Here is a 17,033-nt window from a genome sequence, read left to right as displayed (position 1 = left end):
AAAAACTCATAATTGTGACTGATTTATTTGCCAATTCACCTGTCCGGGGTCAATCCCGCCAAATGACCATTAAATACATCCATCAATAAATAAAGGAGCATAGAACCTGTTCAATTTCCATCGTTGAAATGGTGAAAATTGGCTTCCAGACATCACTCGTGGAAAACGACGTGGTTTGTTTTCGTTACATCAGCGACATCTAGCGAACAACCCCTTCATTTGAAAGAAGGAAGTTTCGTCAAGCCGTACGTCCACCAATCAACAGTCGCGGTTCTGAATTCGAACGTCCACCCTCCGAAGACGACGTTAGAAAAATGGATTCTGTTGATGCTCTGTTTTCTTAAATTTTTTTTCACGTATTTCGCAGCAGAGAAAAAAAAGCGAAGTTAAAATTAATCGTAAAATATATATCCTGGTAGGTTCAACGTGCCTTTCTTCCATACATAAATATTAATAGGCCGCTGTTGCTAAAATTAGCCGTGTGCTTTAGTAAACGGCAACGACGACTGACTTTGGTTGTTTAGCTAACGGCGCTGTTAGTTTCTGGATTTAGATTCGTTGTGGTTAACAACTGAGCACATAAATAAGGACACGTATGTTGATTATATGTTCATAACTCACATAGATCTTTGAACCATGGTGAGAGAGAGAGTCCAGAAGAAGTCCTTCCAACAAAGTTTGGAGGACATCAAGGAGAGGATGAAGGAGAAGAGGAACAAACAGCTGGCTAATGCTGCAGCTCCAAGCAGGGGACGGTCAAGAATGATGAACAAAACCTCAGGTAAGTGTTTGTTTACTCGTTAAAGCTTCGGGTCACTTAAGAGCTCCGGTTTGACCCATTCTAGCCTTCATTTGAATAAGAATAATAAAACGTATCTAATATAAGCATTTGCTAAATACTGCTGAAAACCAAAAGCCATACAGTCCAGTAAATATTTTTTTGATTACATTGAATCATTTAAAAAAAATTACGATATGGATGTGTGAATGATTAATTGCATGAACTGTTAAATATTTTAGAATGGATTCTTCAAATAAAACGTGGAACATCTCTATTTATTGTCTGCGTTCTACTTTATGTGAGTGTTTTCATATCTGTGTTGTCTCTTGGTTGGATATCTTTTGTTCATCACTTTGAGTAAGCTTGCTGGGATTTTTTTTAATGTGCTTCATAAATAAATTTGGAAAAATCCTATCTTGTGTTCTTATTTTCTCTCAGCATCCAGTTCTACACACACCATCCTTAAAGGTGTGCAACAGAATAACAAAGCGCTGGCTGTGGCCCTGCAAGCTGAGAAGGAGAAAGTGAGGCAGGCCAACGCGGTGATCCTGCAGCTGAAGCGTGAGCAGCAAGCCCTCTTCCTTCACCTGCTTCTGTTCAAGAGGAAGCTCAAGGATCAGGAGGCGCTGGCAGAAAGTACTTCACAGGTACACTCTCAGATAATGATGCCAATTTCTTGTTCAAGTACTCTTTTTTTTTTTTTTAATCCAGAGTGTTATTTAGGTGTCCTGATATCACAGTACGCCTTTTACCTTTATGTTATTTACATTATGTGTTTGCAATGTTGCATTTGTTTATGTTTCTGATCTAGGCTAAACCAACAGGGATCCAACAGGAAACCCCAAACCATCAGAAATTGGAGAGGTGAGTTGAAAATACAGAATAATTTTTTTGCGTTAGACATAATGTAGCTTCTCAGTCACCAGCCGATGCATTTTGGCATCGCTGTACATCGTTTATCCTGCATTTATTGTTGGCATTTGATTTGTTTTAATCCTCAGGAGGAAGCGAAGCAGTCAGCGGCTTGATCAGCTCACTTTGTGTGACACTTCACCAATTTGTCCTGGTAATTTTTTGTTGTTGATATAGATTTATCACTTGTTTACATTTTGGACAGTAATTTTGGCTTTCTGTATAATTATTTGCTGTTTTGTAGATTAGGTATGCACTGATCCTCTTTTTTTTCCACTTCTTATATAGATATATATATCTGACCTTTAGTATCGGCTGATATGATCCGATGCAGAAAAGCAGAGCTGACTTAAAACATTTCTTCTTTTAAACACAATTTGAATCTTACTGAATTACAAATGTATTTGATAACTCTGCACCTGTACAGTAAATTTAAATGCACCAATAGTTTCACAAATATGTACAAATAACACAACTTTAATTTGTTCAGCCAGTTCAATTAGGAGTAAAGCAGCCAATGTAAAATAAACAGAAAACTATAAAAACAATATATATAAAAAATAAACTGCAGCAAACCTTTTTCTTAAGTGACTTGTATTCAAGATATCAAAACTTTTGTGTTTAATTTAAAACCATTTCTCCGTAGACTCCCCTCCTTCTAAAAAGAACGGACACATTAACTGTGACAAAGAGGTTGCTCTGCCATCCACGGTGGGTGTGAGGCGTCGGCACGGCGACAGAAGATGCAGGAGGCGCTCTGAGCGTGTGCAAGAACAACGGCGGTTGAGCAATGAAGACCCAGTTGCTGATCTTAGGGCCATATTACCAAGCCCTATTCACAGTGAGAGTTCAGGTCCGAATCAGAACCACCCTGGAGCAGAACCAGAACCAGAGGCAGTGGATGTCAGTGACGCAGAGGAGTTGCATCATTCTACACCTGAGCCAGTTCGTCCCAAGAAAACACAGCAGCAGCCTGGCAGAAAACAAACCCAGCAGCAGCCTCGCTCCAAACCTGAACCAGCTCTACGGAAACCCGACAGAGGCCGCAAACCCGATCGGGTCCCGCTAAAGAAGCCCTGGGAGAATCCCAAACCCAGAGCCCGCTCCAAGAGTCGGGACCGCGCGGCCACACAGGGAAAAGCAGCTCCTCCGCCTCAGAGCAACAAGCTCAACACGTCGCTGGGATTCAACGACACGTTTGACTTTGACTGTGAGGAAACTGTCCACATCACGCCGTTCAAGGCGAAAGCCGAGGACAATCAGCCAGCGACACCCATTAGCGAAGAGACGCAAGATGAAGACTCGGCGGCTGTTCCCAAACAGAGCGAAACCAGCTCATCATCGCCATCCTCAGAGTCGGAAGACAGCCTGTACGTCCCTCAGAAGACAAGACGCAGACCGTCCTCTCCTGCTAAAACCAAAGTCATCGCCACTCGCAGAGGCCGGCGCTCACTGATTGTCAGGAAAAAGGAAAACATCCCTCCCACCCCAAAGATCTCTGGTGAGTTTTCACAGTAGAAGCTTAGTGGTTTTCTCCTTGTTTCATTGGTACCACTGAAAATGTCCAATTTTCTCTTGATTAGTTTTCAGGGACGAAGACTCAAAGTTGGAGGTGGCACATTCTGGAAACGGAGAAGAGAGTCACCAGAGTGAGTAAAAGCTGGATTCATTTATTCATATATTTTTGCTGAATGTAGCTAAAGTTTCTTGTAGTGTGGAGAAATCTGATGAAGTATCTAATTACATCAAAACTGGTAGGTGGAAGTACTGAAGAAATGAATTAGTTTGATGAAATGTTTCCTATTTAAAGGTTGTAACTTTCTATCCCTCCATCTTTCCTTCTTACCTTCTTTTGCCATCTGTAATTTTTGCAGCTTCTGTATTTAAAGCTCAACTGCTGTAAAAAATATCTGTTATAGATTATTTGAGCTGCTTTGCATTTTAGTGCAAAAATTTCCTGGAGAGAAAAAACTGGAAATCTGGAAAAATGAATTTAGGAATGTAACTTTTTTTTTTTGTTTTAACTCACTGCCTCATGAAAATAAGTTTTTTTTCTTTTTTATTAGGTCATTCTTGTTTTTATAGTTTGTGGGAGCGGGCTATGTGGATTTATACTAACCTAAAAGTTATTTCTTCCAGAGCTTCAGAGGGACAAAATGGAGGACGGTTTCCCTGCTGTCAGCCCTCTGATGGAGGCCGAGATGATGAGAATAGATACCGTCCTGTCCAGTTTTGGAGAACCGTCTTGTGAAAATTCTTCTCGTTTATCGAGCCAAACACCCAGGCTCAAAACATGCCAGAAACGTAAGTTATAATCAACTTTTCCTCTCGGAGGAGAAAAAAAAACTTTTGTTTTTTCTTTGGGTTTATTGAGTTTTGGGTTTTAATTCTTCACTTTGAACCTTTTGTATGTGATTCAATCTGCACCAATTTACTTTTTTCCATTTCCTTCCCATCACATCTTCCCTCACATTTCCACAGGTGGGGTTGGTGTAAGGTCAGCAGGGCGGGGCTTGAGTCTGTGTGACATGACTAATATGTCCCCTGCAGCCTATCGTAATTTCTCCTGTGTCGGCCCACGCCGCTCCGACGCTCCCGTTCGGAAACGCCGCTGCACCATGGCCGTCGACTACAAGGAGCCTTCGTTAAATGCGTAAGTTCTTTAAGTACCGTAGTCAACTTATTATCTTACTAAAATATGACTAAACAATGGCGTTTGTAACGTCCTCACAGAAAACTTCGGCGTGGAGACAAGTTTACAGACCTGCAGTTTCTTCGCTCTCCCATTTTCAAGCAGAAGTCTGGCAGGTCTGTGCAGAAATCCAGGAAGTCTTGCAGCCAGCAGCCATTTGAGAAATACAATGAGTCTTTTGTTGGATGTCACTGAAGGCAGCTTTTTTTGATATATTCCCGTAGAGGATTCTCATTTTTTCATGTCTCTGAAGGTTTTCTTTGTGATGGCGTAACCGTGATCAGTTTTTCTTGATTTAAATTCTGTTACTCTTGTTTTTGTCTCCATGGAAATGTAGCTATTCTCCAAAAATGGTTGTATTGCAATATTTTTTAATTCTATGATCTGCAACATCTGTATATTGTAAATTCTCTATTGTATTGTATGTGACAATAAACGTTAAAACCACTTAAATGGTTTGATTGGTGAAACTTTTCAAAACAAAAGCACAAAACACCAAATTAGCCTCGTATTTGTTTTATTTAGTCTACAAAATAGGCTAATTCTAGGTCAATAAAACCAATTGTACAAAGAGCATGAAATATATTTTTTTTTTTTACAGACATATTAAAAAAGATTATTTTTCCCAAAGTTTGGAAAGTACAAACACCTTTTTACAAAACAGCAAAACTACATCATATTGCACAATCTTTTCATTTATCTCCAAAGTATAAAGTCATCAATCTCAGTCTGCAGGACAAAAATAAGATAATAAATTAAGACCTTGTCTTAAACATAATTCTTCTGAATTAAAGCACATAAATAAGAATAAACTCTAGATAATTAAAGTAGTTCTCAGTTGACAGTGTAATCCATAAGTAGAAGAAAGGAAAATAGGCAAGAGTTCCTGTTAATACTTGGAGGGGGAGGAAAGTGCATTTTGATAGTCGAACTGCCCTTTTGTGGGTTAATGGGGGAAATGTACTTTGGGTATAGATATTTAAAATATACATTGGGCATAAGTGCTTCAAAAATGATTAAAATATGTACAAAATTTAAAGGTTAGATGCCTCTTTTGGCAGGATAAACTCATCACAAACAAACTTGAACCGTAGTGCTGTACATGCTCATAGCTGCAGTTAGACAGGGAAGCTCCAGCTTGTTTTGCTCACAGGAGACACTTTTCTTAAAGACTCAATCCATCAAACATTTGGCTCCTTCACATGACAACCTGAGTCAACTGAGAGGAGAAAGGTAGACACCAAGAGGCAGTGTAAACAGAAGATAAAGTTAGATCTGTAAAAAAATAAAATAAAAAATCAGCTGTCAACGTTTAATCATTTTTAAAAACGAATGACGGAAGTTTTCTCAGTTTTTGGGGATGCACAAAACAAATGAAATATGCCATTCTGTTTATCTTTAACAATCAGAAATAGTCTCCGTTCTTGAGTGTCCACATCCCTCTGGGCAAATCTTTCAAACAAAGAACTGATTCAAGATGTAGGCCAGCATGCATTAAACATAAGATATGATCCTGAAACCAACTCCACAATCAATAATCCTTTTCTTTTTTTATTGTCTTCTGCATTACCCGCTAACCTAACCTGCGCCAGGCTTCTCGAAATGAAAACCTCTCATCTTTAGTCTACTTTTCGATGAGGCCTGCCTCTTTGATCTTGGTGTAGAAGAATTTCTCCAGTATGTTGGCACACTTGTAGTACTCGCTCTCCGGAGCGTTGTATTCGCGGCAGTTGGTGAAGATGCGCTGCATGTCGGCCATGAAAAGCTTCCGCGTCGTGTAGTACCTGCTCTTCAGGCGCTCGCTCATCGTCTTCAGGTCTGTGGGTAAAAACAAAATGAAACGGGCAACTTTAAAAAGTTGTTAAATAACAGCCCCTTAGATCAAGTAAAAACAGGAAGAGTTTTCTTGTTTTTGTCCATTTTTTTTTTTACCTTGTCACTGAAATGTGCTATACATATAAACCTGACCAGTCATTAAATCAATGTGATTTATTGCGTATATTTTGCAAAGCTGAATTAAGATTAACTTACCACACCTGTAGGCTAAAGTAATCACTTGAACAGAACCCGTCTGACAACATAAACTAGGACAAAATATCTCAAAAGGCAATTCACCACACCCCAATCTAAAGCAATTCAATAACAGATGATTAAGACATTGGCATCTCCGCAGTCTAGACAGAGTCACAAATCCATTGTTAAGGCGTTGAGACTCCAGCAAACCACAGAGAGCCATTATCCACATGTTGAGGAAACGTGAAACAGTGGTGAACCATCCTGACAATCAAAATTACACCTAAAAGAATTTCACAAGGTTTAAAATGGTTGTGGATAGCTGGAAAAGGAGTCATCTACATTCATCAACCAGAAAATTGTGACTTGGATTGTAGATTCCTCTGTGTTGATACTGCCTTTGGTAAAGAACGTAACCCCAAGTTGCCAACCGGTCTGCACATCGTGAGTGTTGCTGCATGTTTGCCCAAAGCATTTTTCTTGTCCACGACTTGAAAAGCTCAACATAAGTTGAGTTAATTTACCATTTGCCTCTGTTTAGGTCACAGTTTATGGTTTTAATGTAAGGGCCTGGGAATAATCTGTTATATTTGGTAATTTCACAAGCAAAAATCTCAATGATGCCCAAGACTTTGGAAAAAGCTTCTGTGGATCAATGAGACAAAAAAATGTCACTTTTCAGAAGTTGTTTATCAGATTACAGGAATAGCATTTCAAAAAAGAATGCACATGAAATCTACATCTAAACATGCTGCTTCTTCTGGACCTGGACAACTTGGCTCTAACTGATGGAACCATACATTCTTCTTTCTAGCAGAAAATCTGGAAGGCGAATGTTTGACCACCATTTTGTGGCCTTAAATGTACTTCAGTTACACAGCAGAACGATTACTTGAAGAGCTCCACCTCTGAATGGCTCAATAAAAAAAAGGCTTTGAATCGTCTTAGTCCAAGTCTGGAGTTTAATCTGACAGAGATGTTATGGTGTAACATTTCATTCGTTCTTGTTTCTCTGTGAATAGTGGGGCCAACACCATGTAGATCTAAAAGACTCATTGCCAGTTGCTGCCAACGGTAGCAGAGCCAGTTTATTCTTTTCACATAAGGCCAGGTTGCCCTGGAAAGTTTTCACCCTTAATAAATTCAATTAGTAAACCGCTTTTTGTGTTTACAGAGGTGGTTGCTGTCTGAAAAGCGAAAACAGAGGTAAGAGGAAAAACTTCTTCATATGACTATGTAATATTTGATCTTAAACAAACCACAGCCATACACACCCATCGGGAAACGAATGACTTGGTAGTAGCCAGGTGCTTCCGTTTTCTTCACAGGCTCCATGAAAGGCCAGGCGTTCTGATGATTCTGAAACACACACACACACAGCAATAAGTTTACTTTTTATATTTTGGGGATTTTATGCTGATCCTTCCTTGATGAAATTTGAATTTTGCTCTTCCCAAGTATTTTTAGCTAACGGTTCTGGTCAGAAGTAATACGTTTTGTGCTTTTGTTAGGAGGTGTACACAAGCAGGTTCAAATTATTTCGGTCTCCAAAACACAAAATCTCCAAGATTTAGATTAAATCTTTAATCAGATGAACAGGAGACGATACGGGTGGAGTGGTGGAGCAGAACAAAGATGCGTTTAAGTCATGTCCAGCCTTGATCGTCAAAGGGAAATGGAGAATTTCAGCAATGCAGTTGTTCCACTTACATATTTCTGACTAAAGGAAAAAGAAGGAGACAAACAGCCGTTCTTAAAATATAAATCACTCCTAACATTCCCTTTGGGGAAGTTATGTTACAAGAATAAATTACTTGTCCAGTTAACCTTGTCCCAGGTGTTTTGGAAACCTTTCCAGGTCTGGAAAAGTATTGATAGAAAGAACAGATTATATTTTCTGTCAAATTTGACCATCAACATTTCCTAAAAAAGAAATAAAAGATCCATCCACCCATTTAACTTTTCAATCCATCCATCTATTTTCTTACACTCATCCCTTTGGGATCTGGAAGTGTGCTGGTGCCTATCAATGGGCGAGAAGAGGGGGTCACCCTGGACAGGTTGCCAGTCCATCGTAGGGCAACACAGAGACAGACAAGACAAACAACCATGCACACACTCACACCTAGGGAGAATTTAGAGAGACCAATTAACCCAACAGTCATGTTTTTGGACTGTGGGAGGAAGCCGGAGAACCCGGAGAGAACCCACGCATGCACAGGAAGGACATGCAAACTCCATGCAGAAAGACTCGTATCCAGGAGCTTCTTGCTGCAAAGCAACCGCGCCACTGTGCAGCCCACTTTTCAATCCCTCCGAGTCTTTAAATTTCCACTTAAAAATGAGTTGAAAAACGGTCGAGAACTTTGGAAATGTAAGTCCAAAATGTTGTCATTAGAATGGAACCGTGCTGGAGCCTCACCTTCACATGCTGCAGGATGGTTTTCAATGTGCTGTAAAGTTGGTCAGGGTCCTTCAATTCCTTCCTACAGCAGCAAAATAATGAGTGAATAAATGATTCCAGACCATGACTGTTTCTTGTATTTCTTGTCCTAGTTTAAATACCTTGCCTTTATCTCTCCAAATTTATTTCTATTATTAAAATCTGTTTGACAAATTATTATTTGAAGGACTGAAGGGTGAACTCCTGGACTCTTACCCCTTTCCTGCAGGCTTCCAGCCAGTTTCACCTGTTGATATAACCAAAAAAAAAAAAAAAAAAAATTAATATAACTTATTAAGGGTGAAAGCTTTCCAAGGCAACCTGGCCCAATGTGAAAAGAATGCCGTGTAGTTCTCAGTAACATACGTATGCCGGGAATGCTCTCAATGGGAATCTGCCGGACCCCATCCTTAAAACAGGACAGCCCCGGGTAGACCTTTCGGATCTGGGCCTGCTTCCTTTCTATCAGCTTCTTGATGATCTGACAGTGACACAGGAGAGGCCGAGTTTGAGAACAGAGAGAGATGCAAGACCTTGTTAAATACGCACTCAGGTACCTCCTTCTGCTTCTTGATGATAACGGAGAACTCTGTGTAGGGGATGCTAGGGTTGAGTTCACATCCCATCAGCGTGGCTCCCTCGTAGTCCTTGATGTAGCCCACGTACTTGGCTTTGGGGACCTTAATGTCCTTTGAAAAACCCTGAGAGGGATAAAAGCAAAACAATCAATTCTAAAACTAATTTAATGCTTTTCACGTCTCTTCATCTAGATGGACTGTTACCTGTTTCTTGAAGTACCCAATTGCGTACTCGTCAGCATAAGTGAGGAAGTTGAGTATTTCGTGTTTTATGTGATATTCCTTTAGGTGGTTCATTAAATGGGTCCCATAACCCTGCAACCAAAGATCAGAAAACAGAGCTTTGAGAAATGATGTTCTAAGATAATTACATTTCTTTTGCATGTGAAAAAGCTGTGTGATCCAAGAACAACACCCAACTATTTGTAATAATTGGTGTTCAACTATAAACAGTCATTTTAATCATGATGCTACGACACATTTTAAATCAGATCAAAGTCCAGAAACTGTGGAATTGTGGGAAATGTCTCTCCATGTGGTTTACAGGAGTCATTTTTAACCCGTCCAGTTGTCCATTAAGTTGTTTCTCATCTATTTTATAATATTATATTTCGGCAGAATGTATTGCTCTTTCGTATCTTTTACCTACTTCATCTTTACAAAAGGTTTAGATAAAAGTAATATATTGAAACTGCTTTTTGTATTTACTTAGATTACCTTTGATGTTAAAATTTAATGATCGGTGACATTTAAGTGAGGCCAAAATGCAACAACCAAAAAAACAAAACAAAAAAAACAAAAAAACAAAAGAATCTGTGCATACTTTTCACAGCACTACAGATAAACAACACGAAGTGAAATGCCTAAGAGACTGTTCTCACCTTGACTTGCTCATTGGATGTGACGGCACAAAATACAATCTCTGTGAAGCCCTGCGATGGGAACATCCTGAAACAGATCCCTCCAATGACCCGGCCATCTTTTATCAAAGACAGCGTTTTATGTTTCCTGCCAGGAAAGAGACACAGGCGACCTCATTACCCTAATGCCTTTCTGAACACGGGCAACAATAATAAACCAACAAGTTAGAAATACTCACGGGTCAAAGACCAGTCGGGTTATGTATTCTTTGGGCATCCGGGGAAGCTGGTGGGAGAAGACGTTCTGAAGGCCAACGAGCCACATCAGGATCCGCTTGTTGGGCTTCTGATTGAGCGAGTTCCCGATGACGTGGAATTCGATAACTCCTCTCCGCTCTTCGAGGCGGGCGGCTTCATCGCGGGCAGAATGAGCAGACAGCAGACTCGTCTGACCAGGAGAGAGGTGGAAAAGATCCATGATCATCCTGTTGCCATTATAAAAAAAAAAAAAAAACGTAACTCCTCAAATGTTTGACGACATTTGAGGAGTTATGTTCCTCAACTTATTAAGGACAGAACCCAACTTAACATTGTTATATGATGCTTTAAAGCGGTTGGCAAAGTGGGGTTGATTAAGCTGAAAATGTGAGGCAATAACAACCTGAGTTATTAGTGTCACGGGAAAAAAATAAAAAATTAATAAAATAAATTCTTCAATTGCATAATGTCACAAAAATCCAACCTTTAATTTGAAAAGTTACTCAGTGAGGGAAGGAACTCCTATTTTAAGAAATAACTGTCTTTTATTAAACAATACAGCCATATTCAATAAATTAGATTTTGATTCAGCTTAGATGGCGAATAATAACAAACAGGATATATATTAATAAGGTTCCTAATAAGACCCACAAGATTACAGATTCTCCATCTGAATGATGAGCGTGAGGTGCTTTTCCAAATATCCATCTTATTTCACACCAAACCCAGCTAGACTATTTGTTGCTTGAAAACCTCGCTTCCTGTGTCATCACATAATGCGCTTCATTATTTTTGTAATGGTGGGACAGGAAAGATTTTTACCCGACATCTCACTGGGTCTAATTTCTGTTCAAAATTTAAAAATGCAACGCTTTGCTGCAGTTCTATAACAGCAGCAACTCACTCAAGTAAAAGATATTTTCAAATTTTCAGTATTAGAGGAAGAAATCAGAAGATTGCAAACAAGCAAAACACCAAATAATAAAGTTGTATAAAGAAAGGTGATTTTTTTTTTTGTGTCAAGTTTATTGCCGCCAAATCTGAAATGGCTCAGATCATGTTAGTGAAAAAGAAATAAAAAATCAGATGTGGCACCACATGAAAGGATCAGAAACACAAACTATTAGTAAAAATAATTCTGAAAGAGCACAGGGTTCTACGTCACAGCTTTGCCTCGTAAAACAGAAACGTGCCGGCTCAGTTTGTTCCAAGTGTTACTGGGTACAACAATAACTGAAGAAGCTGTAAAGGAGGCAGGCGCATCATCACATTTTAAGACGACACTGAACTGAAGATCCTCCTTAAAAATTTTTTATAATTAAACAGCAATATTTTGTCTCATGTTTAGTTTAAATGCATCTTTGGAATGTTACATAATCCATGCGTTTTGTTGTTGTTTTTTTTCTACCCTCTGCTTTCATTTAAAGGTTACCTCTGGAATGGTGGCAGGGTCACTGATGGTTGCCATGACTTCATTGATGAGGTCCATGGGGATGTCCCCTACCACCCTGGGTCTCTTGTTCTCTTCATGGTGAAGCGGCTCTGAGGCTTTTCGCTTTTCTCCTACTGTGAAACCAATACATACACGGTACAAAGCGCTCTTTGAAATCCTCATCTTTCTTCTTTGTCGTTTGCTTCACAGAAAAGACAGACTTCAACCAGGATTTAAAGATAGCTCACTGTGAACTTAGCTTCACCAGCCATGTTAGCATTATTTGTGTCATTGGCCTCATGTTTTGGTCGATGATACGACGACAAACTGAACATGCAAAGTGAGCCAATTTTCAGACGTGACAATTATTAGCTAGAAAGTTGCTGTTTTATTATTTAAAGAGACAACTTGAGTAATTGCAAGTTTGTCAGCGATACCTGGGTTTGACTCCAGAACAGAGGCAGGTTTCCTGGCAGGGCTCACACTTCCACAAGTGGACGGGTCCACTGACACGGGACTGGTGCTGTAGTATATGGGCCTGGCGACTGGGGGAGCACTTATCACTGCACAGACATTAACAGAATAAATACGAACAGATATATTGTGTATGTCACTTTTTGACAATATATTAACATTATATCAGTAACAAATGGGTCAGTGAGGGTTTACACTACCTGTGTGGACAGGAATCTGTCCTCCTGTTGCTCCCACCAAGAAATCTTGGCTCCAGATGGGAGAGCTGTGACTGTAAACTTCCTCTTCCAACATGGAGAGGAATCTGAGAGAGAGGAAAACACAGCTAGAACATTGCTATATTCAAACATGTTTGTACATACAATGCTGAACTGCACTGCTATTTTCAAATCGCATCAGATAAAATAATGATTGGCTTATTTTTGTTCTGGTTACATTTATGTATACTTTTGGATGAAATCCCGGTGCGGCTTTTCTGCGGATCTTTCTTCAACCACCAGGGGGCTCTTTAGCAGGAAGTGAATCATTTTAAGTCAAAATTGGAAATCAAAGAAGAAAGTGCTAATTTTCATTTAGAACAAGCACATGCTAGTAGCAGGCACGACGGAGAAATTTCTTCAAACTCATATGATACTGCTTTTAAGTTGATGGCTATCGATCTGGCAGTACAAGACGGAAATAGAGCCGTAAACTCGGCTTGAACGAAACCATATTTCGGCGTTGGAGACGGAGGGCTGCGTCCTTAGTTAATCCAGATTTATTGCAGCCCTCTGCCGCGTCCTTGTGTAAAACCGAGAGCGATGGAGATACCAGCCGGTGCGGCTTATATATTTACGTCTCTAGTTTTTCTCAAAAAATGTGTAGGTGCGGCTTATATTATGGTGCCGCTATAGTTCTAAAAATACTGTAACCTTATACAGTTTTTTTTTTTCTTTTTTGGATTTACATTTACCACAGTGGGTACTCTGTGCATGTCATTTCTGTGTTTAGTTGTGTCTCTACACAAGACAAACAAGCTGACTGAGTTGTTGCCCATCAGTAATTTTGTGTGACCATTTTAGACTTCAGGGCCACAGTTGGTTGAATACCATTGGATATGCATGAATCTCTGGTCCATAAGCATGACTATTATTTTTCTGTGCACACTTTTACATATTTTGTACTTACTTGGGAAAGTGTGTGAGAATGAGAGTGCGTTTCTCGGGAGGAAGCTTGTCCTTCTCCTGTCTGGCCTGCTCCAGCAGCTGCTTTCTCATCACAGTGAACACGGAGCGCAGCAACGTCCGGCCGAAGATCTGCGTGGTCTCGTAGCGTGGTAAGCTGTCGCAGAACTGCGGCACATTGCAGTAGCAGAGCCATCTGTAGAGTGCGTGTCAATACATTTTAGAACGTGGAAATCACATTGCGCTGATGAATGCCGAATTTAAGTCTGCTTAATATAACCTGGTGTAGTTGACTTTGTATCCAACCACGTCGTCACTGGGCACCCTTTGGCGTCTCTGAGAGGGAGTTTCCAGCTGCCAGTAGTTGATCTGATTCAGGAACATCTTGGCCAGCTCCATGATAGTTTGTCGTTCCTTTGACGGTAGGTGGCTGAATTTGTACTGGACGAAATTATTCACTCCCTTTTTGAACAATGAGAGAACAGTGACGTGACGCCATGGTGCTAAAAAAAAGAGCAGCTGTTCTTTTCCAGTTCCAGACTTGGTTTACCTGCTCAATGCTGGGCTTTTCAAACGGCGGACTCTCTTGTGCCTCTAACATCGGCTTACCCATCTGTAGGATAGATTTTCTCAACAGCTGTAGGGAAACGGAACAATGTGTTGTTCGCTGCTATGCAATGCAAATGAATGTCTTCAAAGTAAGCGTGAGGTAGGCGGTACGTTACTTTGAAGAGGGAGAAGTAGACTTGTTTGGTGTCAGCATCCTCCTCCTTGTGAACACAGGTGTAGAGATACTCCACATCCAAAACAATACCTAGTAGTCTGTTCATTTCCTCCTCTGAAACATTTTCAAGATGGGTCACGTGATCACCTAGGAGGCCAGAAAAAAGCTATTAGCAAAGGAAACACTGACTGAACAAAAGGAGCTGTAGATGAGGTTTTTTTTTCAGTACCTAACGTGTGAGAACAGCTCCGACAAGGTTCCTGCAAGTTTACTGTGTTGGATTGCTGGTCAGTTTGAGGAGGTGTCGGAGGCGGGTTCTGACTTTTCCAGCCATTACATTTACAAGCTCCTTCAGCCTGTGGAAAACATGACTCAAATTAGTACAGTCGGGAATAGATGCCAGTGCAGTTATCATATACATTTTAATAAATGAAATCATCCATATATTAATGTTTATGGTATTTTAATTCACGCAGTGAAATTTGTAGATTGAGCATCTATTAAATTTTGATGATCATGGTTTACAGCTTATTAAAATTGAGTTTCTCAACAAAAAAACAACAACAAAAAAACACAACTATGCTATATAAGAATACCTTAGAAATCTAGGTCTTGTGAAAAGTACATAAACACATTTACATCCACTCAGTACTTGGTACCTCTTTCTGCATTAATTAGTACTTTTTGGCAGTGTGAGCAAAATCCTACTGGAAAATTAAATTCAAAGCAAGTGAGTGGAAGAAAGCATGAAATGCTGTATTTTTTCTTATTTGGTTGTATTTTGGATTTGACACCCCAAATCATAACTGCCTGTTGAAACATCTGACTGGACCTCAGGTAACGGGTCCTTTTTCTCCAGACCAGGGTTCTGCAACCTTAGCCAGATGTGCCTTTACAAAACGTGCCTCAAAAATGTACAAAACTGAGTTTTTTCAATTTAAATGTAATTTTTTAGTGCTAAGTTTTAGAGTCTTGTATTAAGTTTAGTCTTTTCATCTCGACATCACATTGTTTTAGCAACTGAAGTTTGTGTTTTTATTAGCTGTACAGTATACTCATCGAGATTACAGAAAAAGAAACTCTGAAATGCATCATTCATTATTGGAACAAACAAACGTATTCTGTTTGGCTGAGGTGCATCTATTCACTAAAGTAAACAGAAACTTCCTATGGCGGTAACACCGTGTACAGGCGAGGTATCTCACCACGGTCAGCTGGGCTGGGCTGTTCTGAGCATGCGCTCTGGAACGACAACAAACTCCGCCCACCCCAGCAGCTGTCACCCTGTCAAAACAAAGACCCCAGTCCCTCTCTGCGGATCATAGCTGCATAAGCAACACAAACTCCTGTGTGTGCCTACAGATGTGTTCCGCCAGGCGGCCCTGGCTCGGTGAAATGCCCCGGTGAAGTCGGGGTGAAACCGCGCACTAACACAGAGGGACACGGCGCCTCTGCTCACAGCCAGCCACTCCAAAAAAGCAGAGCTGAGCCAATGTTTACGCTCACCCACCCCCCACCTTGACAGAGCCAGGGTAGCGCTGTAAAAACACGGAGCTTGCAGCTACAGGGCCGCTGCCGAAGAGCCCGAGTGCAACACTTAAACTTCTTTAAATAGCACTGTTCGTTTCATCAACCGGTTTGTGCATGTACACATTTTTTAAAAAGGGAGGGGAAACTGATGTTCGGCAATGGCTTCCTTTGCTGCGCTTGCATTTAAGAAACTATTGCAACCGACCCAAACAAGCTCTTCGTGCGGATTAAACAGTCAAAACTGCAGTGCTCTAAAAGTCTACCGTCTGTAAACTGTGCATACTTTACAGGATGAATACACCCCGAGTTTTTCCAGTTTCTTCGGCCGTGGTGAGGAGCGGAGTTGCGCCTTCTTCGCGGCTATACGTGCAGATCCTCCAGCGGCGCTGGAGCCCTCCGTCCCCGCGGCTCCGGGAGCGGCCGGAACCAGGCCCGCGGCTCCGACGGCCGGCGAACCTTGTTGAATCCCCACGCTGTCGGCCATGATTGCTCACCGAAATCCCGAAGGGACCGCAGGGCCGGGGAACACGATCGCCCTGCCGTCCGCTCTATTCCACAGGCGGAGGATCAGACATGGCGCTCATCCTTATTTTCAATTTCTCGCTGTAGGCCCATTTTCCTCCGCTAGGGGACTCGGATTGAACGGGCCAGTTTAACTGACTGCAACTCTTGAGAGGAGAGGAAGCAAAAAAAAACAAAAACGCAGCTAATCGTGGGGAATTTTCAAGGTCAAATCTGGTGGAGGTAAAAAACAAACTTGGAGCCAAATCACAAGTATGCAGCGGGGAAAAAAATTAACAGAATAACCCTCCCAATGCAATTACATGGGCCATTAAATTAATTAGTAAATACTTGAGTAATAAAAGGAAAATGATACATGGTTTTAAAATGTTGGACAAGTAAAAACCTAAAAATTCCTCCCACCCCTGACTCTGTTACACATAAATAAAACCCAATGCAACCAATAACCAACCAGACATCTAATTAGTCCATACAGCTCAGATGAACACATCGGTAATCACACATTTAGACCAATAAACACACAACACAGGTCAGGGCTTAAGTTGCGAAGTTGTTTTAAACAGGTTATAAAACAAAAATAATGTAGTGATATAACATTGGGATGCTTTTCTTCAGCAGGATCCGAGTTGGTGGGGAGACCGATTGAGGGGA

At 40.7% G+C, this 17,033-nt stretch overlaps 2 protein-coding genes across 4 annotated transcripts; one reads left to right on the top strand and one right to left on the bottom strand.

Annotated features, from left to right (window-relative positions):
• Window positions 1–222: 222 nt before the first annotated feature.
• Window positions 223–4,833, top strand: sgo1 (shugoshin 1). 2 transcript variants are annotated; one of them, XM_044138529.1, is made up of 10 exons: window positions 223–415; window positions 626–781; window positions 1,220–1,428; window positions 1,593–1,645; window positions 1,783–1,847; window positions 2,340–3,194; window positions 3,277–3,342; window positions 3,833–3,997; window positions 4,175–4,346; window positions 4,427–4,833. In XM_044138529.1, the coding sequence occupies exons 2-10, from the start codon at window positions 637–639 to the stop codon at window positions 4,578–4,580; spliced, it is 1,884 nt and encodes a 627-aa protein (XP_043994464.1). In that variant the 5' UTR covers window positions 223–415; window positions 626–636; the 3' UTR covers window positions 4,581–4,833. The 2 variants fall into 2 exon arrangements, with proteins under 2 accessions (XP_043994464.1, XP_043994465.1); XM_044138530.1 differs by having other exon boundaries at window positions 236–415; window positions 4,244–4,346.
• A 52-nt stretch (window positions 4,834–4,885) lies between these two features.
• Window positions 4,886–16,534, bottom strand: kat2b (K(lysine) acetyltransferase 2B). 2 transcript variants are annotated; one of them, XM_044138524.1, is made up of 18 exons: window positions 16,144–16,534; window positions 14,560–14,686; window positions 14,332–14,477; window positions 14,157–14,243; window positions 13,887–14,068; window positions 13,611–13,802; window positions 12,644–12,747; window positions 12,407–12,532; window positions 11,970–12,112; window positions 10,519–10,727; window positions 10,301–10,427; window positions 9,624–9,734; window positions 9,399–9,542; window positions 9,208–9,322; window positions 9,058–9,088; window positions 8,821–8,884; window positions 7,673–7,757; window positions 4,886–6,203 (listed from the first exon to the last, which is right to left on the bottom strand). In XM_044138524.1, exons 1-18 carry the CDS (start codon window positions 16,342–16,344, stop codon window positions 6,010–6,012), a joined length of 2,388 nt encoding a protein of 795 aa, XP_043994459.1. In that variant the 5' UTR covers window positions 16,345–16,534; the 3' UTR covers window positions 4,886–6,009. The 2 variants fall into 2 exon arrangements, with proteins under 2 accessions (XP_043994459.1, XP_043994461.1); XM_044138526.1 differs by having other exon boundaries at window positions 11,970–12,103; window positions 16,144–16,529.
• Window positions 16,535–17,033: the final 499 nt, after the last annotated feature.

Source organism: Gambusia affinis, linkage group LG14, assembly GCF_019740435.1.
Source record: "Gambusia affinis linkage group LG14, SWU_Gaff_1.0, whole genome shotgun sequence".
Taxonomy (NCBI): Eukaryota; Metazoa; Chordata; class Actinopteri; order Cyprinodontiformes; family Poeciliidae; genus Gambusia; species Gambusia affinis.
The sequence above is the reverse complement of the archived record's forward strand: the minus strand, read 5'-3'. Positions and strand labels throughout refer to the sequence as shown.

What these genes read in the sequence shown, in the direction of transcription:
- sgo1 (XM_044138529.1), top strand. Translation starts at nt 637, where the DNA reads ATGGTGAGAGAGAGAGTCCAGAAGAAGTCCTTCCAACAAAGTTTGGAG. An exon ending in AACCATCAGAAATTGGAGAG is followed by an intron (nt 1,646 to 1,782) that starts GTGAGTTGAAAA and finishes TTTAATCCTCAG; the next exon opens with GAGGAAGCGAAGCAGTCAGC. An exon ending in AAGGAGCCTTCGTTAAATGC is followed by an intron (nt 4,347 to 4,426) that starts GTAAGTTCTTTA and finishes ACGTCCTCACAG; the next exon opens with AAAACTTCGGCGTGGAGACA.
- kat2b (XM_044138524.1), bottom strand. Translation starts at nt 16,344, where the DNA reads ATGGCCGACAGCGTGGGGATTCAACAAGGTTCGCCGGCCGTCGGAGCC. An exon ending in GAGCTGTTCTCACACGTTAG is followed by an intron (nt 14,478 to 14,559) that starts GTACTGAAAAAA and finishes CTGGCCTCCTAG; the next exon opens with GTGATCACGTGACCCATCTT. An exon ending in ACCCTGCCACCATTCCAGAG is followed by an intron (nt 10,728 to 11,969) that starts GTAACCTTTAAA and finishes TCTCCTGGTCAG; the next exon opens with ACGAGTCTGCTGTCTGCTCA.